We start from the raw sequence: 26627 nt of genomic DNA, 5'->3' as shown, positions 1-26627 counted from the left end.
TTACAAGATTTGCGGAAAAAGCAAGTCAAAGTCCATTGAAATACTGGGTAAATTCAAGTTTGAAATAGGCGCTTCGGTCTACTCAGAACCTGTTTCTATGATGATCTCTATTTTACTGACGGGTCTAAGATTATTGAAATATGTTAAAGATTTTCTTGAATTTCATTCCAATACAATATCAACCCATTTTGTTATCAAATTTTCACACTTTTAAATTTCAAAACACTTCATATATCAACACGTTTCTATTTTAATTACCTCTAGTTAACATTTAAGTAAATCAAATTTTGGCAATTAAGTTTGTTAGTATTTAAAGTTGCTCTATAAAAACCAATTGGGAAACTTGATCTATTTCAGTATTACAAATGGATTATTCAAAAGGAAATATTGCTAAAGATAATACTTCAGATAAACGTGAGTATTTACAATAACTTTGTCTATTTATTTGATAACTTATAATTGTCAATCATTATTTTAACATCATGTGCAGTGATAATAAAGGTTAAGGTTGCGGGCGAGAATTATCATGATCTATTAATAGACTGGTCAGAAAAGAGTGGCCCAAACAAAGGACAACAAGTGGTTCACCAAGTAAGTTCATATATCTTATGTTAATTTAAACTTTAGATCAAACTTGGTATTAATTACGAATATTTTGAATAGCTTTCATTGATAACAGGAATTCCTGTCAAAAATATTGATCGGATTACCATTGCAAATCCACCACATATTAGATACTGTTCCATCCTGAATGTTGAACGACGAGGATTAAACCTTGATCGATGGAAAGATGGATTCACAAAGGAGAATCTTTTGGGAAGGTTAAATGATGGCGATTGCTTTGCTATTTCCGAAGACTTGTGGCATAAAGATAGCGGTTTATTCGAGTTCTCAATAGTTTTGAAAAGTCGTGCTTTGTTTAATGAGGATGAGTGTACTTATGAATATTGTCATTATGCAAATAATAGAGATTTTTTGAACAGGCAAATAGCAATTGCTACAAACTCGCAATTGCATTTGAAATTGAATGCCTTTCTAGTTCCAAGAAAATATTTGCCAGTGAGGAGAATTTTGAAAGAGCTAAACTTGCAACAGTTTGTTAATTGTGCCCCTCCATATTGTAGCCAAGGGCCTTCAATACAGGTAAGGCAACAGTATTATATAGGATTTGCTTCTATTGTCATGCCTTATTACTCACGAACTCATGGTTAACTTTTATTCATTTGTATCCAATCAATATTTAAGCATACAAAAATTTTCAATAAAATTATAATCAATTTTCAACGTTTTTAATGAAAAAAAGGAATAACATTTTCATGATCATACATGTAATTTCGATCTTTAATGTGAATTGACTGGCCAAGTATCATTTCCAATGGATTCTGACAATAATTTTAACCTATGCGGAGAAACTTTGAGACAAGTTATTTCTACAATTTTTTCTTTTTTCTCAGCAATTATATTTTCAATAGACTTGAAATTTTAGGGAAATGAGCATAATGGACTTTTATTTACTCAGATCAAATTTCAGAAAAATAGCTTCATTAGTTTAGTCAATTTTTGCATTAATCAATCGCGCTTCAGTCAGCTCAAATGCTTCTGTTTCAAAATGGATTTTCTATGCGTTTGCTCTTAAGTTATTTAATTCTACTTCTTAATTGTGAAATTTCATCTGAACAATTTGTCTCAAAGTTTTTCCGCATAGGTTATTTAAAATAAAACTAAATTTTCTTATTCATGCTTTGACTTAACCAGAACTCGAAACACATTCAATTCAAATAAAAAAAGACAACATTGCGTTCGGATTTTCTGAAGCTTTAAATGTTACATCAAGCAAAAGGAAAGATTAAATTATCTGATGAAATTAGACTCAGAGTATTCAATCTTAAGGTTTTAAACATTCGATTGGCATTGAAAATTTCTGGCTCAAAAGCAACCTGAACTCGTCACTTTTATTTAAAACACAAATAAGAAATTAAAAACTAATCAAATGTAAACTTAATTCAATTCAGATTAAAATTTTCAATTGAAAAATTGGTTTGTCTTGCTACTGACGCCATCTATTTAACAAGTAGATAAGCCTTTTATTGATCAAGGAATCGCTTTCGATGCAACTCGAGTATTGAAGGTTGATATTCACTTGCTTAGTCTCATCTTCATTTTTTTCCCTATCCATCTTTTTCTCACTCTCACTCACTATACTTGCTATTAATATTATCATCTTAATCATCTCTTGCTCAACCTGACCTACCTATATATTTGTATGTGTATGCATAAAGCAAATTGATAGGAAACAGTTATGCCAACATGAAACCAAACTTGCCATGTTAAAGTGTGTAGATCAGCTGAAAAAAATACATCTCTTTTTTTACCCAACATTTGGTTAAATGTAAAGTGTTAAAGTGAAAAGTGACATGGAGTAAAATTAACATCATTACCAGTCAATATTTTTAGGTTAATCGAACCCTGTGAAGACTAAAAAATTGAATCTCAAGTGATACCCAAATACCTGGAATTACCATTTTATTTAAATGTGATAATTTCCTTTCTCTTCATCTATGTATTCAATTGTTTTCCCAAAATATTTCAACGGTTCATCATCAACCAATCAATCATTTTGTTCATCCTTTTTATCATGTCTTTTCAATCCATCGACTTTTCAAATTGAACTTTGTTTACTTACAGTGTTTCTTCCTATCTAAAAGCATCAGTTTCACTATTTTGGATGTGCCTTTAGGTCATGTTAACAATAGCAAAAACATTAACTGTTCAAAATCATTTCAACAAAAACAACAACAACAACAACAGCAACTACAAAAGGAACAACAATACAAATCAGAAAAAAATGAACAAAATCTTCTTACTCTTAATTTCTAGATAATCTTTTACCTTGTTGGAAGATGAGGAATCTGAAAAGAAAGGAGAAAGGAAAGATAAAAGAGGAACAAGAAAAAGCCAAAGAAGATGAAAGAAGCAAAAGAAAAGATAACCGTGATTTCACATTAATATGAATATTAATAGAATAATAGGAAAATAATGAGATCCCAATCAAGTTGAAATGAATTTTTCATCAGCCATCTTATAACCTAAAAACCAGTGTTAACCAGATTCCTTTTTTTTTGTTGCCTGGTTCAAAAGCACATAATGTGTGTGAATAGGGATGGCCAATTAATATGTTAACCCCTTTCCGCTCAAATTGTTTAACCTCAACTGTACCAGCTTTCAGTGTTTAACATTACTGTTGCCTCAATGTTGGGTAAAGCAAAAATGACAATTCTATCATGAAAAATATAATCCATCTTGAATGATGATCATGATAATTGTTAACAAGGCAACTGAATGAACTAAACTGTGCTTTTTTACATATACATATATACATATATTTATCAATCTTGTGCAGATCTTTTTTTTTGGATAAAAAAACAACAACATCAAACCTAAATTACCAAGGAAGACGAAAAAAGGAAAACAAGAAACCCATTTTTTCTTGTATCTATTCTGTATTATAAATTGTTTCACTTGTTATCCACTCTGTTGACCATCATCATCATCATCAATAACAAATATCGCAGATCAATCGACGAACCCTTCCACTTTTTTTTATCAAAACTGGAAGGTAAAAAATGTCCCATCGCTCAATTCGGATACTTAAATTGTTAACCTCATTCTCAGCTCTTGGATCACTGTTTGCCCAAAGTATTGCTATTTTCACCAATGAATGGTTATATTCCGAGGAACTCATGAATAACCCTGAATTTAAGAAGTACAACATGTCTGCTGCCTCTGAACATTTATCAAAATTCACAGTTTCAGGCCTTTGGATTCTCTGTCAAAATGAACGTAAGTTTAACCCAAATTATCTTTCCATATACTATTACATTATAATGGTTACATTTTGTTTCATTCATTATTCTCATTCTTTTTTTATTCAATATTTTTAATAAGAGAGCAAAAGTATTTTGACATACACGGAATGTAAAATGAACAATAACCATGAATAGAGAGTAAAATATTCATCTTTGATGTTATGAGCAATTTTGAAGGAAAGAAAACAAAACAAATTTCAAGTTTCATTTTTAATGTGAACACAAAACTCAAGACAAGGACTGAGTCAGTGACAAAACTCAGGCTTTTTAGGTAATTAAGCACCTAAACACTGACTTGGAACAGTTAATGTCGCTTCAGAAATCAATCCGTTCATGGAATGGCTTTTTTGTCTGGATTGCAGTTTCATTTGCCTTTTAAAGGGAAGAAAAGTTCCAAATGAAATTTACTTCAATCCAGTCAATTTACTTGGAAGAATGTTAATGTTGCTACTGATGATAATGATGAAGATTTTTACTCCCAGTTACAGTGGATAGAGTTACATTGTGATTTAAACAGAACTGACAATGAATTGAAACAAGGAGCAAGAAAATAGATGATAAGATGAAGAAGGTCGGAAGTTGTCGTTGACAGATGGGATAAACTTCACTGGTGAAGTTAGCAATTGATTAGGAGAGCAAAAAGGATGAACAAGATGAACAGAAGAAAAGAGAAGCAAGAAAAGAAGAAAGATTTAGATTAAAGTCCTTTTCTCAATAAGATGATGGTTTAAAAAAAATGATCAAACACTTTCACTTGGAAGTGAAAACTAATATATTTGTATATCCCAGTGTTTTGGGTTCAACTTTTTTCACTTTTTTCCCAAAAAATTGACATCTTTTTGTCAGTTAACTTAAACTCTTGCCAAATTTTATTTCCATTTGATAACAAACATCCAAACAAATGATACAATATTGAACAGGCAAAGTCTACTTTTCATCGGGTCTAGAGTTGACATTTTGTTCAATCTCATGAATATAAATCTCAATCATAATCTTTTGTTTGTATTTTGTTTCAATGGTAAGTTGGCAAGAATCAATCGATACAAATTAGTGTTAGTTGAATTCATTGAGAAAATGGTTCAAGATCGTTCTTTGAGAAATTAATGTTCATTGAAATTTTTATGTTACAATCGATGATATTACTTCCAATCGAGATTGATATAAATTCACTTCCAATAAGAACTCAATTTGATCAAAATTTTTCAACTTTTCAGGTTTGAGTTGATATTTTTTCATCTCTTTGAAATGGCAAGAAACGTCCAACTTTCCGTTTAAATATTTACTAGTTATTCATCATTTTCAGTTTTCAAGAATCTGAAACTTTTGATATATTTACATGAAACTATGAAGATGTTTCCAGAGTTATTATTTTAATGAAATTTGCAAATAGAAAAACATTACTCGATATCAAAGTCAAGTTTGTGATCAAAATAACTAAAAAATCGTTAACTTTTCAAGTTGAAGAAAATTTCCATTTCCGAAAAATATTGAATCAACTTTGACTTCTGATTTCACCTTCAAAACCTGAACTTTAATTTTTTCTCAGAATCCAAAACAACTTTAAAACATAAAATAATTTGCAAAAAAAAGTTCAACTTCATCTAAAAATTATCACAAATATTGATGATTTTCAATTCAATTTCAAACAATTTCTAATCATTGCTCTTCTCGATTTGTTTACTTTCCTTTTACCAACCATCTTAAAACTTGTTTACTTGCCAATTCATTTACTGATATTTATCTTTAAGGTGATTCCAGTTGAATCTGAATCTGAGATAAATTTTGAAGAAAACAAAAAACACTGGAAAAAATCAGGTTAAAGTAAAAAAATATGTGAACCAGGATTAAAGTATTACATGCATTATTCATAATGAGAATCGTTAGATTCATTTTTATCGCTCCGCTGAGAAATAATGTTGAACACATGATAAAGATGATGATGACAAAGATTAGGCTAAACATGATGGTGAAAATGTTGAACGTTGAAGAAGCCAAAAACAATAAGAAATGTAAAATTGCATAAATATAAACATTAACCAATGAACATTATTCATTCATCATTGCTATTAACCTTTTCAAGCGTCTTTTTTTGTCAAAACTGATTGAAACTCAAACAGATTATTTCCAATCAGTTATCATTGTTCACATTCTGAGGGTCAATTTTTGTATCAAATATTTTCATTTACCTTTTTCTTCCATGAAACAGATTGAATATTATATTATGCATTAACTTTCCTTCCCTGGGTCAGTATTTTTTTATCATCCATTCCCTGCATTTTACATTAACTCATACATACAAATGATATTATGATTCTTTGTGAGAATTGAAAGTAACTTTTAAGCAATAATCTGAACAAATAAGGATAAGTAACCAATGTTATTCAATTACTTTTTGTAAACTTTTCTTTTTTTCTTCTTCTCTTTCTTTTCCCACTTTCACTTAGCCTACTTTCAGCCAGAATTTTATCATCCCAAGAAATCACAGTTTATAGCTTTACATTTGTTCACCTGTAAATATATAATCTCAATAAATATTTCAAGGATTTAGATTTGTCTGAGTTAACCAGTTTTCTGCTCAGTTTTACAGTTGAATACAACAGAAAAAATTATAACTTAAGATTGAACATTTTCATTGATCGATTGTGTACAAAATTAAAAACTCATTTTACAGATTTAAGTTGAGTTAATTAAAATCTTGAAAAATCTTGAATTTGGTTGATGCTTAACCAGGAAACCAGAAAAGCCGAGAAGATTTCATCTCTTATGAAATATAAGAGTTCGTTTTCAACTTTAATGACTTTTGTTTTAATTTTTTTGCTCATAATTTGAGTTTTTACAGTAGATTCAGAAAGTTAATCACATTCAGAATTTTTTCAGAACATTCGGAACTTTCAATCAAAGTTGAATTGATCATTAGTTTTGGGAAGATTTAGATTGTCCATTGATTGTTATTTTCTTTAGATGCAGATGGCTAAGGAATTGACCGATTCTGAGAAGAAACAATTGATCTCTTGCTTGGTCTTCACAGTACCAGAGCTTGAAACTGCGATTATCGAAGCTTGGTCGAGTTTCTGAGTTAGGAGAAAGTTCAATTGGTTCAATGAAGAATCGTATGCTTGAGGTCAACAAGCCAAAGATGGTTCAATAGACTAGATCAATTAGATTTAACACTTTACGAAAATCTTTCGCTATTAAAAGACTTGCAATGACATCAGTTGAGGTCACAATTGAAACTGACTAAACCAAGTTGAAAGGAAAATTTTGTTTCATAAACATTTCTCGATCTCCGAGTTATTCCAATTTTAGCTTTGGTGCTTTTTGAGTGTATTTTTATCACAATTTTGATCAGCAATTATTATCATGTTTTAATGATGATATTAATTGAGTTATCATTTTGAAGATGGTTTTACCGATGAACTGCAATTATTGCCTTTTTTCAGGTTAACACTAATAAAAATTACAGTCCAACATTCATTTGTAAGCATTTCTTATTTCATAAATAAACAATCCTTGAACTGAATAGTAAATATTTTGTTGTCTGATAATTCAGCAAATTGGTATACTTATTGTATCAATAATAAGTATAATATTTGAAAAGCCTTTTCATCCATCCAAGCCTAATCTTCATCTTATTATTTAAAAGCTTTCAATAGACTTCATTTCAAATTAGTTCATTTTCAGATAATTTGTTATTCAACCTCGAACGAAAAAAAACGAGATCAGGTTTTTCTCATTTTCACTATTAACATAATCGATTACTGAGTAAACACTAATTTCCCTCAAACTAAACATAATTATCATGAAAAATTGTATACATCATCATCATGAAAAAGATGAATAATTGCAATGAAAATCAATCTGTGAATTGGTTGAAATTGAGTAATTTCAAGCCAACAACTATTACTGTGTAAACATGAAAAAGTGGAACTCACTTCAAAATGATTTTAGCTTTTAATTCCATGAGCTTTACACTCCATTGAAACATAAAGATTATCTAATTGTTAAGTAATCAAATCAAGAACATTGACAATGACCATTTGGTTTGTCCCTTTGAACAACCTTTGTGTTCAAATGATCACATTAACAGTGATTTTACTTTTGCTTATTGCAATCCAACTTAATCAACAATTTACTATTCCATTGATGTTGTTGATTGAATTAAATGTTTAGATTTAGATTTATTTTTCGTTTTTTGTTTTCTTACTTTTTCTTATTCTTTAAAATTCATGGTATTACCTGAACAGTGAACAAGTGTTGCTGAACAATTGTTTGATAAAATGTAATTTTTACCAATTTGCTCATCTTTCTTCTGAAATGGTTGAAATGCACTTGAACAGTTGAACATTTCAACTCTCAGCTTCCAATACTCACGAGATTCAGAATCGGTTTTGTCCTTTTTTTATTATAAAATACATTTAGATTATTTTTCCCTTTTCTCATTTCAGTTTATTCAGATTATCTGAACCATAAATCTTTAAAATAATCATCTTTTCTCTTGAAAACCTGCTTCTATTAGTTATTTTCATCTCTTCTGGGATACAATAACGTTCATTGAATTCAGTGTTGATACACTTTGCTCTAAAAATTTCAACCTTTCATTTTAAAGTCTCTTCAACTCTTGACCTTATCAATCCCTTAATCACTTGAAACTAATCATTTTTTGCTTACCTTTCCAACCTGTTTAGCTGGTGTTAAATCCATGAATTGCACTCACATTGACTATTTAACTGATGAAGAGTATACTCCTGATCCTAATGATTCAACAATGGCAATACCATGTAAGTATTTCAGCATTAAATTCAAATCAACTTGAGCAAAATCATTAAATTGAAAAACTAGTGATCAGCAAAATTGAACTTGAATTTTGCTTCAAATGAATCTCTACTTTTCAGCTGAATAAACGGAAGTTCAATGAGTGAGGAAACTCTGTGATTATTATGTTGATGATTTTGTGACTTAGAAGCAATGATCAAAAATAAGTTCATAATTTGTTAAAGGTTAAAGTAGAGGTGAAAGTTGATGTTATTTTGATATGAAAAGTGAAACTGAGAATTTCAATCTTTGATCATTTTCAATCTATTAAGTATATAAAGTGAAAACATGAAATTTTTCAGGGAAATTTGTTCTAAACTTTTGTAAGAATGATTTGTGTACAGTGACAAGTTGAGCTTTCTAGGAATTCAGGTTCCTGAGAAAATCATGTTCCAACAGGGTGAAGGAAAAAACAGAATCCGTATTATAAGGGGAAAAATTATTTCTAAGTTCGATGACGTTACTTGTTGTTGCGAAAACTATGACTTGACCTGATGGACCTTCAGGGACAAAATAACTGAACAAATTTCTGTAATTGAAAAATCTCTCTGATCAACAGTTTTTGATGAAATCGCTTCAAACTTGGATTTCATTTTGTTCAGTTGAAAACCAGATTTTATTTTTTAGCTTTTCTCATTTTTTCATCGATTTTCAGGTCTTTTAGGTCCGTTTTTCCGGATCGGTTGAATTTATATAAATAATTTACTCTTCATCATCACTTGTGTCATCGATTGTATCTCTTGATTCACTCTTTTTGAAAGGATTTTTGATCCTTTTTCTTCAGGTAAATATGAGAATCCAGGGATTGAGGAAAATATCAAATGTAACTTTAGTTTGAATCCATTTCACGAGGTTGAATGATGAAGGTGAAAATAATGAGAAAAATGGTTTTTTACCTCAAAATGAAGAAACATAATAATGATGATCATTAAATATCTTAGGTAATAAAATAAAGATAACTTACAAATGATGATAACAATTTTAAAATTGTTTCACTTTTCTCATCTTCAGTGAATCTAGTATTCATTTTACAATAAAAGTTGACTATTAAACTTGGAAAACATTTCAAAATGATTTTGATCGATATTTCGTTGATCATTATTTGGCTTTTACCAATAGTTTCATTTGCTCATTCAATTAATGATTATTGTTCCTCAACAGATGCAGCCAAGAAAGCAGCACTTTTCATGGCTTTAAGCACAGGTTCAATCCTGTTAGGCGTTTTTACCTGTTTTACTGCCAATAAATGTATTCGTCGCAAGGCTCTTACCTTTGCCTCTGGTATTTCATTCATACTTTCAGGTAAGATTCATTATCAAACGAATTTCATCTTCAAAAGTCAATCCAATCTTCAATCATAAATCATATTGGAAGGCTGAGATTCATTGAGATTTTACCTTTGGAATAAAAATTTTCATCTCTTTTCACCTTTCTTTGATTATCGGTAGATTCACAAAATTTGTTAATATCATGTTTTTTCCCATGAAAACTGTAACTTGATTACGCAAAATCTTATCCTTTTCAAACCTTCTTTTCAACCTTTTTTTTCTCACCTTCACATTTCTTTGCATATCACCTTGGCTTTACCTTTTCCTTTACCTGATGATGTATTTTTTAGTTGCTCATAAAGAATCACTTGAAACAAGAAAGCAAAACAAACTCATCAGGTAATCTTAAAATAGCTTATTATTAGTTTAGATTCTTGTTGTTAATAGATATTTTCACCAACATTCATTCATTTTGTTTCATTAATATCTTCATTATCTTCATCTTTAGCCTGTCTTTCCATGTCTTTAGACTTCATTTTCAGCATCTTTTCTTCCCTATTCTTCACCTTTTCTGGAAACTCTCCATCAAAGGTAAACCCAGAAGGAAAATGATGAGTCTTTTTGTACTTTTTTTTATTCACTTTATTTGAAAGCGTAACTTTTACCTTTATTATTATCAGTATTATTTCAGTTAAGCTTTTATTCTGCTAAATCCTGGGCTTCAAGTATTATTCAAGTTGTTCCCATGAATGTATTCTGTTTTTTTTCTTCATGGTTCAATGTCTTTCAAAAATTCACATCATAATCAAACCTTTAATAATGATCAATGCAATGATACATTTTTGGATAGTTTCTTGATTAACAATGACTTTAGGATTAAAAAACGTTTGATTATGAGTAAACTTCAGTCACTTGAAACAATTTCATTTTTACAATTTGAATCAAAAGTAACTCCTGATTTACATTGAAATTTAAGGTAAAATCTCCATTTTGAAGGTGAAATTTACATGAAAATTGAAAGTGATTTCTCAATTTACCCGAAATTAATGTTCATATTTTTACATTTTATTCATCAGTTGAAAGAATCGTTTATTAATTTTCAAAATTTTCTTTCTATTATTTTTAGGTTTAATGATACTCTGTTCAATCGTGATATACATTTCAACCTTTAAAGCCGAGGTGGGCAATAAATTGCGACCTAAATCATCATTCCAAGAGGCAACCTTTAGATACAAATATGGTGTTTCCTTCATGTTTTGCGTTTTAAGCCTTATGATGTGCGAAGTTGCCGGAACCTTTTCAATCTTTTTGTATATACGACTCCACCAACTGGACTGGGAAAAAGAGTTCAGTCAACAAGAAGCCTTGGTTGACCTTTTACAAGCCCCTGGACCTTTGTCCTCCTCCTCAATGAACACCTCTTTAAGCCCAAGCAACACCATTAACCTGCCCGCACCAATTGCTTCCTATTGTAAAAAACACGGTGGTCGAGGTCGAAGGTACAGTCGATCAAAGGAAATCTCTCGTGAACCCTCGCCCATTCCTTTGCCCATTAAATCTTCCAGGACACCATCTTATGTGGGCATAAACAGTCCTCTTCAAGTTCCCTCACCAGCCGATTATGGAGACTTTCAATCATCAACCAAATTTCCCTTTCCACCGCCTCCGCCTCCGCCACCTTCCCAGTTAACATCACACTTTTCATCTTCTTCATCAACTCGCAATAAAACCAGACCAGGAGTTTTCATAATTTCAGGTTCATCTCAACAGCAGCAACATGATTACAACTGTCATCGTGAATCCAATCTCAGTCAAACACAATCTTCCTCACATCATCACACAACAGTTTCTGGTTCCAATGATATGGACAGAGAATCATCTTCCCGTGAAGATTATTCACCGCCTCATGACTCAATCTGCCGAGCCTCTTATCCCACACCAATACTGGAACAAGATTTTAGCAGCAACAGTGAATACATGGGAGACTATTCACCGACCAAGGAATTTCCTTTGGACAATTTACGGCGAACCACTCCAGTTTAATTAAATTCACAGCCTCTTGTCATGAAATTTGTTGGCGAGTCAATCATATCTTGACATTATCATTTGTAACGTAAAACTGGCTTTACAGTTTTCATTTTGTTCAATTGATACTCATTTGTATTTTCCCTGCTCTTCTGGAAATCGGACAAACAACGGATTTCTTTTAATTGGAATTATCTTCTGAGCAAGGAAAAACAAATCAAAATCACAGCCTTAAATTGTAACCATCATTTATCAACACTTTTAATTCAACAAAGAAAAATGTCAAATGATATTTAGCTATTTATGGAAATAGCTTTCCCTTGTTTTTTTATATACAAATATAATAACAAGACATTAAGATGTAACGAAAATGTTGATTTTAATGAAAAGGATAAAGAAAATTTCAACCCTGTTATTTGTTGATCCAAATTTTTGTCACTTTGGCAATCAATTTTGATTCATAGATTTACAATTTTTGGGACCAAAAAAATTGACAAAATTAAATAACAGGGTCAGTTAAATGGTTGAAATGAGCTAGGAAAACAAATTGAATAGAAAAAAGGATTTTTCAGTTTTTCCAAGGAAACTTTCAGCACGTTTGAAAATTCATTTTATCTTTCATTTGATTGTTCAAATTCACTGAAAATGTCACCAAAAAATGAATAAAACAAATGGAAAATGATTTTTTATTCTTATTTTTATTTAATTCGTTTAAACATACAGATTATTCATCCTCAGTCTTATGTACTGTGAAGATATTTATTGGTACAAAAGATGAAGCTCTCCGATATCAAACTATATCAATAAATCATTAAAATTGATCGAAAAACGTTTTATGTCTATTTTTGACTCGAAAGTCAAAGTTTTGGGCAAGATTAGGAAAAATCGGGTAACATTTAAAAGTCTATTCTGTTGAAGTTCTTCTTCACTTGCCAGTTCGTTTTGTTTCACCCATAAAATTTTTGTAATGAAACAAAAATGGCATAAGTTGAACCTTCGTAATTGTTCACTTTTATAAAACTGGGTTATGAAGTTTACCGAAGAAGCCAAAGATTTCCTCGCTCTGTAGACGAATTTTGTGACAAAACGACTTTAGCTGAGCTCTAACTGCAATTGTTAGGGTTTATGAAACGAAAGAGCATTAAAAGGATAGTAATTGGACAGTAGTGTATTCATGTATTAATAGTTGTGAACCTACAAAGTTGAAAATCAAAGATATTAGATAGAGTCCATTTTGATAACATTGAAAATGATCTACAAATCCAGAATAGGACGGCATATTATCCCAGAATTCGCATATGTAAAAAGAGAAAGTTTGAGAGAAAGTCTATTCGCATTGATGCGTCTAACGTATTATGCATTTCATTGTGCTCATTGTATGCGATATTTAAATAAAGAGCCTTTCCCATGAAGATATTGTGTATTTTATTTTAAATTTTGTTATGAAGAATGTTATGAAAAACTAAGATGAAAAGTTATGAAAAGATAGAATTGCATGTGAATTTAGCCCTTGCCCGTTTTAAAATATTATGCCAATTGTCATCATCAGAACCGTTCTTATGAATGCGATAGAAGAGTCTCTCGAAGCCTATTATGAAGTTTATGTCATGTAGAAGCAGAAATTTCCCGTGTAAACTGTTGTCCCATTTTTCCTTTTACAATTATTTTGTTGCTACTAAAAAGACAGAAAAAGAAAACTTTGAGCCTCGATATTTCGAGATTGGTTGGACCTACAGTCATCATTCTTTCACCAATTCAATCCTTGGCTGATTAATAAATTCATTGCATTTAGTAATTTTCCATTAGCGCATTTTGTCCAAAGTATTCGGGCTGTACATGCACGAGTAATAACTTGTTTAACAAAACAAACTCAAATAAACCAATATCTTGCTAAATTAACCATTTTTCTGGTTAAACTTTCTAAGGTAATGTAAAAAGTACTGCTAAAAGCTCGAATATTTGAGTAAAGAATTGAGAGTTAATGCGTTTGTAGGGGAATAAAAACTGCATCTATTGGGGTTTTTAAATAATTCACCTAAAGGCCAGTTTTCGAGAAAATCGAGGTCAAAGTTTAAACTTTGATCTTCTTTTATTCAGTTATGGAAGCAGATATTTTCATGAAACTCATTTTGAGTGAGTGGATTTTAATTATCAACCAGACAATGCACTTATTTCGAGCAATAAAATTTTCTGTGCGAAATAAAATCGTTAAGTTCGATTTTCATTTAAAACGACTTTTTTCTGCGACCGTAAAATTTAGAGTCCTGAAACTTATTTTCAGTCCATAAAAATTGATGGTGCACACTATGAATTGAATAATTTTCACGATTTAGCGATAGTTCTTTTGATTTTGGCCATTAACCCAAAAAGTTTGAGGCTGAATATCTCGAGAATGGTAGAACCCACAATAACCATTCTTTGACCAAACATTAGATCTTGTTATGGACTACAATATATTCAAATTTCAGATGATTAAAGAAAAACAAAAGTAGTTATAACATTGTATTAGTTAGTTACCAGATTTGATACCAGATTAACAAAGATAACTGGTTACTTATCACGTGTCAAAAGAATATTCATTATAAGATGAATTGGTTGAGATTTCTTCGGTTTCTAGTCACATATTATTGTAGTCCATCACAAGATCTGATGTTTGGTCAAAGAATTGTTATTGTGGGTTCTACCATTCTCGAAATATTCAGCCTCAAACTTTTTGGGTTAATGGCCAAAATCAAGAAAACTATCGTTAAATCGTAAAAATTATTAAATTCATAGTGTGCACCATCAATTTTTATGGACTGAAAATAAGTTTCAGGACTCTAAATTTTACGGTCGCAGAAAAAAGTCGTTTTAAATGAAAACCAAACTTATCGATTTTATTTCGAACAGAAAATATTATTGCTCGTTTTAAGTGGATTTTCTGGTTGATAATTGAAATTCACTTTATAGGAATGAGTTTCATGAAAATATCTGTTTCCATTATCGTACAAAAGGCGATCGAAGTTTCAACTTTCAACTCGATTTTCTTGTTAACTATCGGTCATAGAAACTTTTTAATAACACTAATGGACTAAGCATTCATTCCCCTACAAACGCACCAACACTCAACTCTTTACTCAAATGCTCGCGTCTTTGGCAGTATCTTTTGCATTACCTTAGAAAGTTTAACCAGAAAATTGGTTTATTTAGCAAGATATTGGTTTATTTGAGTTTGTTTTGTTAAATAAGTTATTACTCGTGCATTTACAGCCCAAATACTTTGGACAAAATGAGCTAATGGAAAACTATTGAATGCAATTAAATTATTAATTAGTCAAGGATTGAATTGGTGAATGAATGATGACTGTCGATCCCACCAATCTCGAAATATCGAGGCTCAAAGTTTAAGTTTCAAAATCAAGAGAACTGTTGGTCATTAATGTGATCACAATCGTAACAGAGTATTCGTTGATCACCGGATGATTTTTTACACAAAGCGAGACATGGAAGCCGCTGAAGAGATCACTATAACTTATGGACCAAGCAAGCATCGTTGGAGTTTCAGAGAAAGACTAGCAATGGTAATGGATCGCTACTTCTTTAAGTTCGCCGTGCTTGTGTTTGTCGAATTCGAATTTAAATTATTTTTCTTGAGTAGTTCTTTGCTAATCTATTCACTCATTTCTTTATTTACTCAGAGCTTGTGATCAACTTTTCCTAAAATTTTTCCTAAAATAGGAAAGCAACTCGCGATTTCAATCAATCAACTCGCTCTTATAGTCGTTTTATTATCAGATTATGATTCAAAGAATAATGTTAATTATCTCATATGAAATGAGAAATGGCTAAGGATTATGAAATAATGATAATAATGATTTTAGACTCGAAAGTCAAAGTTTTTGCTAACGCAGTTTAACGGTAACTTGCATTTTACTTGTCAATAGATGGAGTAACTCGAGTGTTATGTTATGCAAAATGGCGTAACATTTAAAATTCTATTCTGTTGAAGTTGTTCTACTTAAACTGTGATTTTATTATTATTTACATCGTTCTTTTATTTTCAGTATTTCCAACGATTAATCTGCTCATCATGAAGCCAACTTACGATGAAATTATTAGAAATAAAATGGTCAAAGTTACGTTGTTGGAGTGGGAGAAAAAGATACTAGATTCAATGTCGGACCTGATAATGGAACAGTGTGAAGTTATGGAAGAAAGATGCAGAGTTCTGTTTGCTCAAATAAATGCTGTTAATGAGCGAGAAAATAATTTGGCTGAGGCACTTGGATCGTACAATCATCGGTTAAATGAGTGTCGAAGAAAAATTGAAAAAATTCAAGATGACCGCAAGAAATTCCTTGAAGATGGTATGTATTTATCGTATGCTTTTACTCTTTTTGTGACACCAAAAACCATTTTTCAATATTAAATCGATATTTAACTTTCATTGCAGCTTCAAATGCCATTGCAGAATCTAAGTTGTTGGATGAAGAAACGGCCGAGAAACAAGCAAAATTATTGGAAACTATTCAAGAGATACTTTGTGAACAAGACGAGCCTTATGAGCCTACAGAAGATTGGTTGAAATCAGAAGAAAAGCTGCAAGAATGGTATAACGAACAGGTATTTTCGGTATCTTTTAAATATAGTGTAGTTAATGCTTCAGCCTTTATAAAAATTTATTTTCTATCCCATATCAAGCGTGAAAATGCTAAGGAATTTTACGCTAAACGAGCAGCGCAAATCAACGAATCAGTGGAACGGTTACAAGCTGTGCTTCCTAGTAAATGTTCACAAGACAGTCAATCACCAATCGAATCTGATTACCTCCATGATATAATTCCAGAAGATTAATAAACATCTACCTCAAGTAAAAAGTGAGTACGATTTTATACTTTTATGATCGTTTAGTAAATCAAATTCTCCGCTCAAGAGTAATCGAAAGAATATTTGTTCTCTTTTCATTTTTATCAATTTCTTTAATTTAAAATTTCGAGGCATTAAGTGGATATATATTTGCCGACTAAAATGAGGTCTAAGATGATTAGATTTTATCAATTAGCTCTTATTTGAATCAGTAAACTAAGACTTGATAAATAAGAGAGAATGAGATGTTTTCCCTTGTCTAATCAATCGCTAGATGACCCTAGTATCATCTCTGTCTTTCCTTATCCCGCTATTAGCTCTAGCAAGCTCTAAGCTTTTATAGCCATAAAGTTTATTCTAAATTAAACAGAGACAAGATCTTATTTTTGTCCAGTTTTGTCACAAGTGGTGATTTGTTCATTTTTTCATTGTTTTATTTTTTGACTTTTGTTTTTTTCAACTTTTTTATACCATCATGACCCACACAATTGTTCTAATGCAACCAAAAGGACATGAAACTCGTAAATACATGGATTACGAGAGTGTCGATGATGCAATGGAAGGTATTTGTAGCCATTTTGAACAGCATCTCAAGGAACAAATGAGTGAAGATGCTCCTTCTATCAGTTATAGTATTTCTCAATTATTTGATTATATCGATCAAGCCACTGACCTGGTATGTTTGGTCTATCAACGGAGTGAGGAAAGTTATGCTCCCAAAGCTAAGGATTGGATAAAAGAAAAACTCTACGTGTTCTTCCGTGAACAAGATACGCAAAAGAGTAATCCTGCTCCAAATTAATTAACTTTTCTTCCATGTTTTTTCAAAAATCATTCAACATTTCAATGTATCTCAAATTTTTCTATCTTTTTTTCCTCTGATAATAGTCTTACATCAAATAAAAAAAATTATTACACATTACACTAGTTTATTTGTTAATTCAGAGCCAGCTTTTACATAAAAATTATCTAATTGTTAACTGTCCCATCCTGAATGTCAACTAGTGATCTTAAATTATTTCCTCGGGATAAACTATTGATTTGAACTTTGACTCGTTGAACCACTAGATTGACTCGGACTAGCTGGTAATTTTTTCGCCACTTCAACTGGTGATGAGATCAATCCGAGTAAAGTGCAATCAGCTTCTAATAGAGTTAAATCTTTACTTGAACCAAGAAAACGTGCACTTAATTCCCAGTCATTCAGCCTTAATTTAACTTTAGCTCCTTTAACAAATTGTCTGAAACCAAATTAAAAGGTAAAATTGAGAAACAAAATAAAACATTTCAAGAGATGAGAGGTAAACTCACATTCCGTTAGAAGGTCTTTTGACTATGCATGGAAATTTCCCACCAAAATCAATGTATAAATCGTCTTCGATTGTGTGATAAATTGTTCCAGCAATGATTCTTCCCTCAAAATCACCCAATGACATGAACGAGGATTGTCTGAGTAATGTGTCGAATGGGATCTCTTTTTTGGGAGGTTTAGATGAAGTTGAAAAGTTTAAAGCAAGTCTGTGACTCACTAAAACTAGATTTCGGCAAATTAGCGACATAGTTGACCCCCAAAAATAAATCACAATTGAAATTTTAAACCCAAAACAAGCAAATTTATCACATGGAGTATCTTAACCAGATATCGAGTCCAATTCGGATCTAAATTGCAACAAGTTCTGTGTGAAAACAATAGAGGGCGACTAATCGAGTAGAATAGCATAGAAAAGTAAACAAAATTTTCAAGCTGTAATTTTGAATGAGAAGTTAACTCAATCTTAATCAGTTAATTTGATTGCTTATTTTATTATTGATTTAACTTTCAATTATGTTTATTTATATGGTGTTGTTATCTTCCATTGTTCACCATTGGCTTAGTTATTGAATAACATTCTTTGTAAGTATTTTTTTATTAAATCATTTTATTCTCTTCATCACCTTTGAAATTTTATTGTTTCCAGTTTAACTAACGATTATCTTAATGGCAATTAACTTGCTTTTTTACATTCTTTGTTTGATTCACAATTCAATCAACAGCACTTAAATGTTTGAAAATTTTGCTCATTTGCATCAAATTGTCAGCAACTTGGTGCTTCCTAATTTGAAAGTTGTTCTTGCCATTTCCTTTCAGTAGTTTAGTTTTTCTTGTTACTCCAGTTGTCATGCAATTGAATTTATTGTTTTTCTGTTTTGCTCTTTTGTTTCACTTTGGTTTTCTTAGCCCTTCATTATTTTTGTCATCTTATTTTTTTTGAAACATTAATCTTCTTTTAATTAGCTTTATTAATTATCAATTTGTCATTTTAATATCAATTGATTCTTTCTTTTCTGTTCTAAACCTATGACAACTATGGCAGTTGAACTACCGCCTCACTCTAGTCTGCTTTATTAAGAATAGATGGAGTTACTTGAACTCGAAAGCAATAATGGGTGATCCCTTACTTGGCGCTTCTTACTCAATTTCTGTCAATAAAACCTTTGTTTTTTCTTATGTTTCTTTTTTGCTACAGTTAACGACATATCCAAAACTGTCTCGAACTACTTAATTGTCACCTTCCCTCTTCCGTTACTGGTGCAATGTATATAAAACAGGTTATAATCCAAGGCTTCCGAAGTTATCGAGAGCAAACGGTTGTTGAGCCATTCAGTAAAAGCCATAATGTAATTGTTGGTAGAAATGGTTCGGGTAAAAGTAACTTCTTCTACGCAATTCAATTCGTTTTGTCCGACGAATTCAGCCATCTTCGTCATGAACAGCGACAACAATTACTTCATGAAGGAACTGGACAGAGGATAATGACTGCCTACGTTGAAATTATTTTTGACAACTCTGATAATCGGCTCCCAATTGATGATAGTGAAGTTGCCTTAAGGCGACAGATTGGTCTTAAAAAGGATCAATATTATTTGAATAAAAAGATTGTAACTCGTTCTGATGTTATGAACGTTCTTGGTAAGTTCCCCAATCCTTTTTTTTTATTTATTTTCCTAACTTTTTTTGTCTCATTTCTTATTTATTATTATTTGTTTCTTTCTTTCATGACAGAGAGTGCTGGGTTCTCCCGAAGTAATCCTTATTACATTGTGAAACAAGGTAAAATTAATCAAATGGCAACTGCTCCAGACTCTCAGAGATTGAAAATTTTACGAGAAGTGGCTGGTACAAGAATTTATGATGAACGTAAAGAAGAATCTCGTACTTTGTTGAGAGAAACAGAATCCAAACTGGAGAAGATCATGGATCTCTTGAAGTATATTGAAGAACGACTTCAAACATTGGAAGGTGAAAAAGAAGAACTTAAAGAATACCAGAAATGGGATAAGATGAGAAGATCATTAGAATACACTATTTACAATCAAGAATTGGAAGATGCTAGGAAGAAATTGAAAGAATTAGAGACAAGGAGAGAGACCAGCAGTAGTGTCACGGAAAAGTTACGAGAAAATCTAGGAAGTTTTGTTGAGCAGATAAAGGATCTCAGTAAAGATCTTCGTGAAGTGCGAACAAAGCTACAAACTGCTAAGGACGAAAAAGAGGCCTTACAACATGAGCACAGTACATTTTTGAAGGAGAAGACGCGATTAGAGTTACGTCTTAAAGATTTAACCGACGAAGTTAAAGGAGACGCGGAGTCTAAAAAGCGTGCTGAGACAGAATTGAACAACTTGAAAGCCCGTATTGCTGAGAAACAAAACGAGTTGGATAAAATCAAGCCTCAATATGAAGAGAATAAAAAAATCGAAGAAGAGTGCACTCGAATGTTAGCTCTCAAAGAGCAGAAAAGATCGGAATTATACGCAAAACAAGGTAGAGGTAGTCAGTTCACGTCGAAAGCTGAAAGAGACAAATGGATCACGAGAGAATTGAGTACTTTGAAAAAAAGTATATCGGAAAAAAATACCCAAATAGCTAAGATAAAAAGTGATCTAAACAGAGATGCAAAGAAAAAAGAAGAACTTGAAGCAAAAATCGAGGTAAGTTTGTTTTTTTAAGTCAACTCTAACTAATTTTGTGAATTAGAATTTCACTCATAACTTCTTTATGATCATTTCAGGAACTCACCAAAGAGCTGGAAAATAATAGATTCAGTATTGACAATCAAAACAAATCATTCTATGATTTGAAAAAGAAAAAAGATGCACTGCAAAATGAAAGAAAGTAAGTTAAAGTAATTTTTATTGTGATTTAGTTTCTTTTCTCACTCATCCATTTCTCGTTTTCTTCCTCTTCAGTGAGCTTTGGCGCCAAGAAAATGCTATGCAACAGAATGCGAATATGCTTAATGAAGAAAAATCAAAAAAGGATCAAATGTTGAGATCGATGGTTGGTAAAACTATTCTTAATGGTCGTGACAGTGTCGCCAGAGTTCTGCAACTTTTCCGTGAAAGAGGTGGTCAATTTGAACAAATTGCCAAAGATTATCACGGAATGTTGATAGAAAATTTCGATTGTGCAAAAGAATTTTATACGGCAGTAGAAATGACAGCCGGAAATAAATTATTCCATCACATTGTTGCTAATGATAAAGTTGGTACAAAAATTCTTCAAGAAATGAATCGTATGAAACTGCCTGGAGAAGTTACTTTTATGCCCCTCAATCGGCTTTATTCAAAAGAGTTACAATACCCCGAAACATCGGTAAGTCTAAATTTATTTAAATTCTTTTATTATGCTTATTACTTACTAAAGCTATAATTAAACATTTTTTTAAATGTTTTACTGAACAGGATGCTATACCGATGATAAGTCGACTAGAATATGACTCTAGATTCAGTGTTGGTATGAAATTTATTTTTGGTAAAGTATTAATTTGTCGTTCACTGGAAGTTGCCACGCAATTAGCTAGAAGTACCAATTTGGATTGTATCACACTTGATGGAGATCAGGTTTCCCATAAAGGCTCCCTTACTGGTGGTTACTTTGATACTCGACGATCTCGTCTTGAACTCCACAAAACTCATGCTACCATCAAAAAAGAGATTGTTGATCAACAAGATAAGTTGGAGGAACATCATCGTCGGTTAAATGAAGTTGAAAGTGAAATCAATCAAATTGTTAGTGATATGCAGAAGGCTGAAACCAAAAACACCAAGAATAAGGATACATTTGACAAAATGAAGACAGATATTCGTTTGTTGAAAGATGAACTTGCTGCAATTGAAAGATCAAGGCAACCTCGTGAAAGAAGTCTTGTTAGCCATGAAGCAAGTCTTAACTCGATGGAATCTCTTGCAGAATCACTGAGCAGTGAATTGCAACAAGATTTATTGACTCAACTATCTGTGACTGACCAACAAGAAGTAGACCGTTTAAACGATGAAATTGCTGAATTAACGCAGAAGAACAAAGAAGCTTTCAGTAAACGTATGCATTTAGAAGCTCAAAAGAATAAGTTAGAAAATCTTCTCAACAATAACTTGTGTCGTCGTAAAGATGAATTGGAAGCAGCTTTGCAGGAAATTTCTGTCGAAGATCGAAAACAGAAATTGGAAAGTGAAGAAAGTGAATTATCATCCATTACAACTCGAATTGATGGGGTTGTTGTTCAAATACGATCATTAGATGAAGAGATTGACGAAACAACCAAAAAATTGAAAGATATTCAAACCAAATTAGAGAAGAAAAAGAGCGAAGAAAGAGATACCATCGAAAGGATCAATGAAGATTCAAAGGATCTTGAAAAGATAACCAGCAAAAATTCGTTGTTAAATAAAAAGATTGATGAAACTATGAGAAAAATAAGAGAGCTTGGTACCTTACCTGTTGACGCTGAGACCAAGTACGCCAATCTCAGTTTAAAACAGTTGTACAAAAAACTTCAACAGTGTAATCAAGAGTTAAACAAGTACAGTCATGTTAACAAGAAGGCATTGGATCAATACATGGATTTCTCTGAAAGGAAAGAGAAACTGTTAGAAAGGAAAAAAGATCTTGACAGTGGACATCGATCTATATTAGAACTGATGACTGCACTAGAACAGCGAAAGTATGAAGCCATACAGATAACCTTCCGTCAAGTATCCAATTTCTTCAGTGAAGTCTTTAAAAAACTTGTGCCCCAAGGTAGAGCCCACCTTGACATGATAACCTCCTCTGATCCAGGCAACTCTACTGAAGGAAGCCAGGGATCTCTTGGATCTGGAAACATTCCACCGTCGATTGATAATTTCACTGGTGTTAGTATTAGAGTATCATTTACTGGTACTAACGCTGAAATGAAAGATATGCACCAACTATCTGGTGGTCAAAAATCATTAGTCGCCCTAACATTCATCTTTGCCATTCAAAAATGTGACCCTGCACCGTTTTACCTTTTCGATGAAATCGACCAAGCTTTAGATCCACAGCATCGTAAAGCTGTAGCAGGTAAGATTATTTAAGATTTATTTATTTTCTTTTATCATAAATAATTAAATCATTTTTTTAATTTTAATTATTCAGATATGATCCATGAACTTTCCAAAGACGCCCAATTCATTACAACAACTTTCAGACCTGAGCTTTTAGAAAGAGCCGACAAATTTTATGGAGTCAAATTCAGGAATCGAGTAAGTATTCGTTAAATTAACCATTTGTTGAGAAGTTAAATCCTTTCAAGTATTTAGTATTAATGCGATTTCATCTTTTATCCTACAGGTCAGCCATGTCGAACTTGTCACTTATGAGGAAGCCCATGATTTCGTCGAAGATGATTCTCAATATGCTAGATAAATAGTATCCATTTATCCAATTTCTTTTTCATTAAATTCACCAAACCAGAAGAGAGACAAATAATTACAAATGGTTAAAAACAAGCATAAATCATAAATCCTCACTTAAACAAAATTCAACTCATTATTCCCAGATATCTACTCTCATTCAATTTCATTCTTACTCATTTTCAAATTTTAACCTGTTCACTATTTCATATTTTTTTCTCTTCATCTACCGTAACTCTTTTCTCATTCTTCCTATCATTATTTCCATCAAAATATGTTTATTTCTCGCAAACATCTCACTTAATAATAATTTTATTACTTGTTTTAATATCCAAAGTGAAGTCAATACAAGTATAAAAACTAAAAAATTGACAAATAAACAGGTAAATATCTTTTACTGAATAAAAAAAACGAAACAAACTCTGATCTTTATTCAAGGTGGCCATTAAATCTGATTAACAATGACAATTCCCATCAATGAGAAATCTATAACGAACAAAAATCCTGACCAAGATTTCCAAAACATTTCTCAAAGGTAATGAATGAATATCAGTCACTTCTTATTAATCTCACAATAATAAATCACCTTTACAATAACCTAATTTACGTCCTTAAAATAAGTTTTCATCAAATTAGTTCTCATTTAGTCGTTGATCCAAAATTTAAAACCATTTAGATCCAAGCTTAATCCAAGTAAAAGCCAACATTATTTGCGAGCAAATGAAAGCCTGAAGACAAATAGAGATATTGGTCGGTAATTAAAATGATGTTAATTCTGATTAAATTTGTTTGGTTCCACTCAAAGCAACCATATGTTATAAATGAGGAAAAACAAGTGAGACTATCTTATATAATTGCTACAAATAACTGGTTTCAATGGTTTCACCTTGATTGTATTTTAGTTGAAAAACATAATAAATTATCCTTGTCAATCGGTACATCAAAAGATCGTTTAGGACCCAAATTTTAGGCTTTAAACCATATTTGAAATTTCACCATCAAGAATGAAGTACAATGTAAAATCAACAATATCGTTTCAATACATTGCTCTGAAAATCCGATGAACTTGTTCAACCACATGAAAGGTTATTTTTGGAATAAAAATTAAAGATAATTTAAAGATTTCTTCACCAACACTTTCCCTTTGTAATAAGATGCAGATGATTTAATATTCAACCCTTGAGGTTATTACATCTTCGCATTGATTGATTGATTATTAACCCCGTTCCTGGTTTGAGTTAATTAGAAGTTGATCACTTAATGATCAATTCTTTGATTGAATTTGAATTACCATCCAAACTGAAGCTACCAGAAGAAACCAGAAAATTTAATTTTTGAGTTGAATTTCAAAATTTCCTTGACCAGGGAAATTCAGGTTCACTGGTCGCTTTTATTTGGTTTGCAGGTTGAACCTTAGTTATGTTTCTTTGTTGGTTGGCAATGGTTGGGCAAAATGTGAAATTAAATCAATCGATTAATAATCATAATCAGGAAACAATCGTAATTATCAATTTGATGCCATTTTTTCAATTCACTTACCTTTCACTTTCATCTTCAATTGCTAAAATTGTCATTAAATTTACTCCTAAACAAGGCAATCAAAATGAATATACACAACATTAAGCAAAGGGTCAAGTTCAACAAGTAATTGAAGTGTAATTATCGATATTAACTATACTATTTACAATCAACTTTGTTGACTTGCAACCGGCTTTCAACCCGAATCTTATAACCTTGATTATAACCCAAAACTGATTTGAATGTTCAACTGTAGTGTTTAATATACAACCAATTAACAGTTAAAATGTAAAAATATCCTCAATCCGTGTTGTTTTTATCAATCAATTATATCATTTTATGTTTATTGTTATTCAACAATTAAACAAGAATATAATAAATTTAAATTAAATGATTAAAAGCAAGAATAGTAAAACCTTGAAAATTCAGATTACAATCGACTTGCCAAGCTATAATCATCATGCAAATTTTAATCATTCAGGATGATGGTATTTCATCGGACAATATTAAAATGAATTAAAATTAAGAAAGTCTCTGATCAAATCGATCCAACTTGAACCAATATATTAAAATCGCCAGTTTTGAGCTGTATTCAGGTTCAACCATTTTACCAGAAGATCTGTAATGCTTTAGAGATCATTAAACGTTATCATATTCTAGATTTTAAACATTGCACTCTAAAATCAGATGAATTCTGGACAGTGAAAGAGTTATTTTGCATAATACAGTTATGAATATTAATGAAACACAAAAAAATCAAATAAGAAATTGTTCGCCCTCAAGATCAGTGGATCCGGTAGTTACATCAAATATGGCATGTTAGGGTTGTAAACAAGGTTATCCAAAAGTTGATCTGACAAAAAGTAAACTTGAATTAACGTTGATTAACAGATTAATAAAGGATTGCTTAAAGGACACATTAGTAACTCCACTGGAAAAAACAGAATATTGCATCAAAAAGATCACATCTATATAACAAATGGCTTCACGTTTTTGGTAACCAAAAAATGGCTTAGCAACTAAAATTGCTAAAGGGTTCAAAAGGCAGCTTATGGACAAAAGACTAAATAACTAATTTAATGTTGACTGTTGAACTATTACCAGACATTTGACTAGATTTGGTTAAGATAAGGTTGTTTTGAAAAACCGACAAAGATGGCTACTTTGTTATAAGACATTAAAAAAATGGAGGGAACAAGTGAATCACTTTCTCTTCGCATAACGTTTCTTTTGTTTTGCTTCATAAGATTCCCGAGATTCATCACTTACATTTGATTGTATATTTTATTCTAATTAACGTAAACCCAACAGAGGTTTTTCCAGTTTCCATTCATTGAAACCTCCTCTCTATCCTGTTGCTGAGCCTAGCTTAGGTTCATCAGTTCAATGGATACCATGAAGGGGATTGACGTAACAATAAACGATGTAGCCGATGTTTATGAGAAACAGTCGAGAGAAGCAGTAAAATAAAGGTAAGAAGCTTTACAGTATAATTATAATCATTATTATTATTAACATTAAGAAAGTGAGTAAGAGTGAGAAACTTTTTTATTCCTTCAGGGCATTTGTTTTCAGTTTCATTTTCAGCCTAAAACAC

The 26627-nt window shown here is 31.5% G+C and overlaps 6 protein-coding genes across 6 annotated transcripts; 5 read left to right on the top strand and 1 right to left on the bottom strand.

The window, feature by feature from the left end:
* Positions 1-132: 132 nt before the first annotated feature.
* LOC107366346 (uncharacterized) lies at positions 133-1397 on the top strand. Its single transcript, XM_015933927.3, has 3 exons — positions 133-414; positions 491-591; positions 664-1397. Exons 1-3 carry the CDS (start codon positions 366-368, stop codon positions 1210-1212), a joined length of 699 nt encoding a protein of 232 aa, XP_015789413.1. The 5' UTR covers positions 133-365; the 3' UTR covers positions 1213-1397.
* A 699-nt stretch (positions 1398-2096) lies between these two features.
* On the top strand, positions 2097-12653 carry stg1 (stargazin-like protein). Its single transcript, XM_015934185.3, has 4 exons — positions 2097-3840; positions 8552-8644; positions 9840-9980; positions 11073-12653. The coding sequence occupies exons 1-4, from the start codon at positions 3624-3626 to the stop codon at positions 11987-11989; spliced, it is 1368 nt and encodes a 455-aa protein (XP_015789671.1). The 5' UTR covers positions 2097-3623; the 3' UTR covers positions 11990-12653.
* A 3258-nt stretch (positions 12654-15911) lies between these two features.
* On the top strand, positions 15912-17738 carry LOC107366565 (uncharacterized). The gene is made up of 4 exons (XM_015934195.3): positions 15912-16317; positions 16404-16573; positions 16652-16827; positions 17326-17738. Exons 1-3 carry the CDS (start codon positions 16041-16043, stop codon positions 16802-16804), a joined length of 600 nt encoding a protein of 199 aa, XP_015789681.2. The 5' UTR covers positions 15912-16040; the 3' UTR covers positions 16805-16827; positions 17326-17738.
* LOC107366323 (enhancer of rudimentary homolog) lies at positions 16983-17738 on the top strand. The gene has a single exon (XM_015933906.3). It carries the CDS (start codon positions 17292-17294, stop codon positions 17616-17618), a length of 327 nt encoding a protein of 108 aa, XP_015789392.1. The 5' UTR covers positions 16983-17291; the 3' UTR covers positions 17619-17738.
* On the bottom strand, positions 17726-18435 carry mRpS28 (mitochondrial ribosomal protein S28). Its single transcript, XM_015934197.3, has 2 exons — positions 18128-18435; positions 17726-18057 (listed from the first exon to the last, which is right to left on the bottom strand). Exons 1-2 carry the CDS (start codon positions 18373-18375, stop codon positions 17850-17852), a joined length of 456 nt encoding a protein of 151 aa, XP_015789683.1. The 5' UTR covers positions 18376-18435; the 3' UTR covers positions 17726-17849.
* A 93-nt stretch (positions 18436-18528) lies between these two features.
* SMC3 (structural maintenance of chromosomes 3) lies at positions 18529-24109 on the top strand. Its single transcript, XM_015934145.3, has 8 exons — positions 18529-18710; positions 19324-19766; positions 19860-20788; positions 20869-20972; positions 21047-21452; positions 21542-23180; positions 23256-23362; positions 23451-24109. The coding sequence occupies exons 2-8, from the start codon at positions 19391-19393 to the stop codon at positions 23523-23525; spliced, it is 3636 nt and encodes a 1211-aa protein (XP_015789631.1). The 5' UTR covers positions 18529-18710; positions 19324-19390; the 3' UTR covers positions 23526-24109.
* Positions 24110-26627: the final 2518 nt, after the last annotated feature.

Source organism: Tetranychus urticae, chromosome 2 (assembly GCF_039701765.1).
Source record: "Tetranychus urticae isolate SD_2017Ah chromosome 2, NJAU_TeUrti_SD_1.0, whole genome shotgun sequence".
Taxonomy (NCBI): Eukaryota; Metazoa; Arthropoda; class Arachnida; order Trombidiformes; family Tetranychidae; genus Tetranychus; species Tetranychus urticae.
Note: the sequence above shows the minus strand (reverse complement) of the source record. Positions and strands in the feature narration are given on the sequence as shown.

Excerpts from the sequence above, each read along its gene's own strand:
- LOC107366346 (XM_015933927.3), top strand. The coding sequence starts at position 366 with ATGGATTATTCAAAAGGAAATATTGCTAAAGATAATACTTCAGATAAA. Across the intron at positions 415-490 it reads AGATAATACTTCAGATAAAC|TGATAATAAAGGTTAAGGTT; the intron begins GTGAGTATTTAC and ends CATCATGTGCAG. Across the intron at positions 592-663 it reads GACAACAAGTGGTTCACCAA|CTTTCATTGATAACAGGAAT; the intron begins GTAAGTTCATAT and ends TATTTTGAATAG.
- stg1 (XM_015934185.3), top strand. The coding sequence starts at position 3,624 with ATGTCCCATCGCTCAATTCGGATACTTAAATTGTTAACCTCATTCTCA. Across the intron at positions 8,645-9,839 it reads TTCAACAATGGCAATACCAT|ATGCAGCCAAGAAAGCAGCA; the intron begins GTAAGTATTTCA and ends GTTCCTCAACAG. Across the intron at positions 9,981-11,072 it reads TATTTCATTCATACTTTCAG|GTTTAATGATACTCTGTTCA; the intron begins GTAAGATTCATT and ends TATTATTTTTAG.
- LOC107366565 (XM_015934195.3), top strand. The coding sequence starts at position 16,041 with ATGAAGCCAACTTACGATGAAATTATTAGAAATAAAATGGTCAAAGTT. Across the intron at positions 16,318-16,403 it reads CAAGAAATTCCTTGAAGATG|CTTCAAATGCCATTGCAGAA; the intron begins GTATGTATTTAT and ends CTTTCATTGCAG. Across the intron at positions 16,574-16,651 it reads AAGAATGGTATAACGAACAG|CGTGAAAATGCTAAGGAATT; the intron begins GTATTTTCGGTA and ends TCCCATATCAAG.
- LOC107366323 (XM_015933906.3), top strand. The coding sequence starts at position 17,292 with ATGACCCACACAATTGTTCTAATGCAACCAAAAGGACATGAAACTCGT.
- mRpS28 (XM_015934197.3), bottom strand. The coding sequence starts at position 18,375 with ATGTCGCTAATTTGCCGAAATCTAGTTTTAGTGAGTCACAGACTTGCT. Across the intron at positions 18,058-18,127 it reads AAAAGACCTTCTAACGGAAT|ACAATTTGTTAAAGGAGCTA; the intron begins GTGAGTTTACCT and ends ATTTGGTTTCAG.
- SMC3 (XM_015934145.3), top strand. The coding sequence starts at position 19,391 with ATGTATATAAAACAGGTTATAATCCAAGGCTTCCGAAGTTATCGAGAG. Across the intron at positions 19,767-19,859 it reads TGATGTTATGAACGTTCTTG|AGAGTGCTGGGTTCTCCCGA; the intron begins GTAAGTTCCCCA and ends CTTTCATGACAG. Across the intron at positions 23,181-23,255 it reads GCATCGTAAAGCTGTAGCAG|ATATGATCCATGAACTTTCC; the intron begins GTAAGATTATTT and ends TTAATTATTCAG.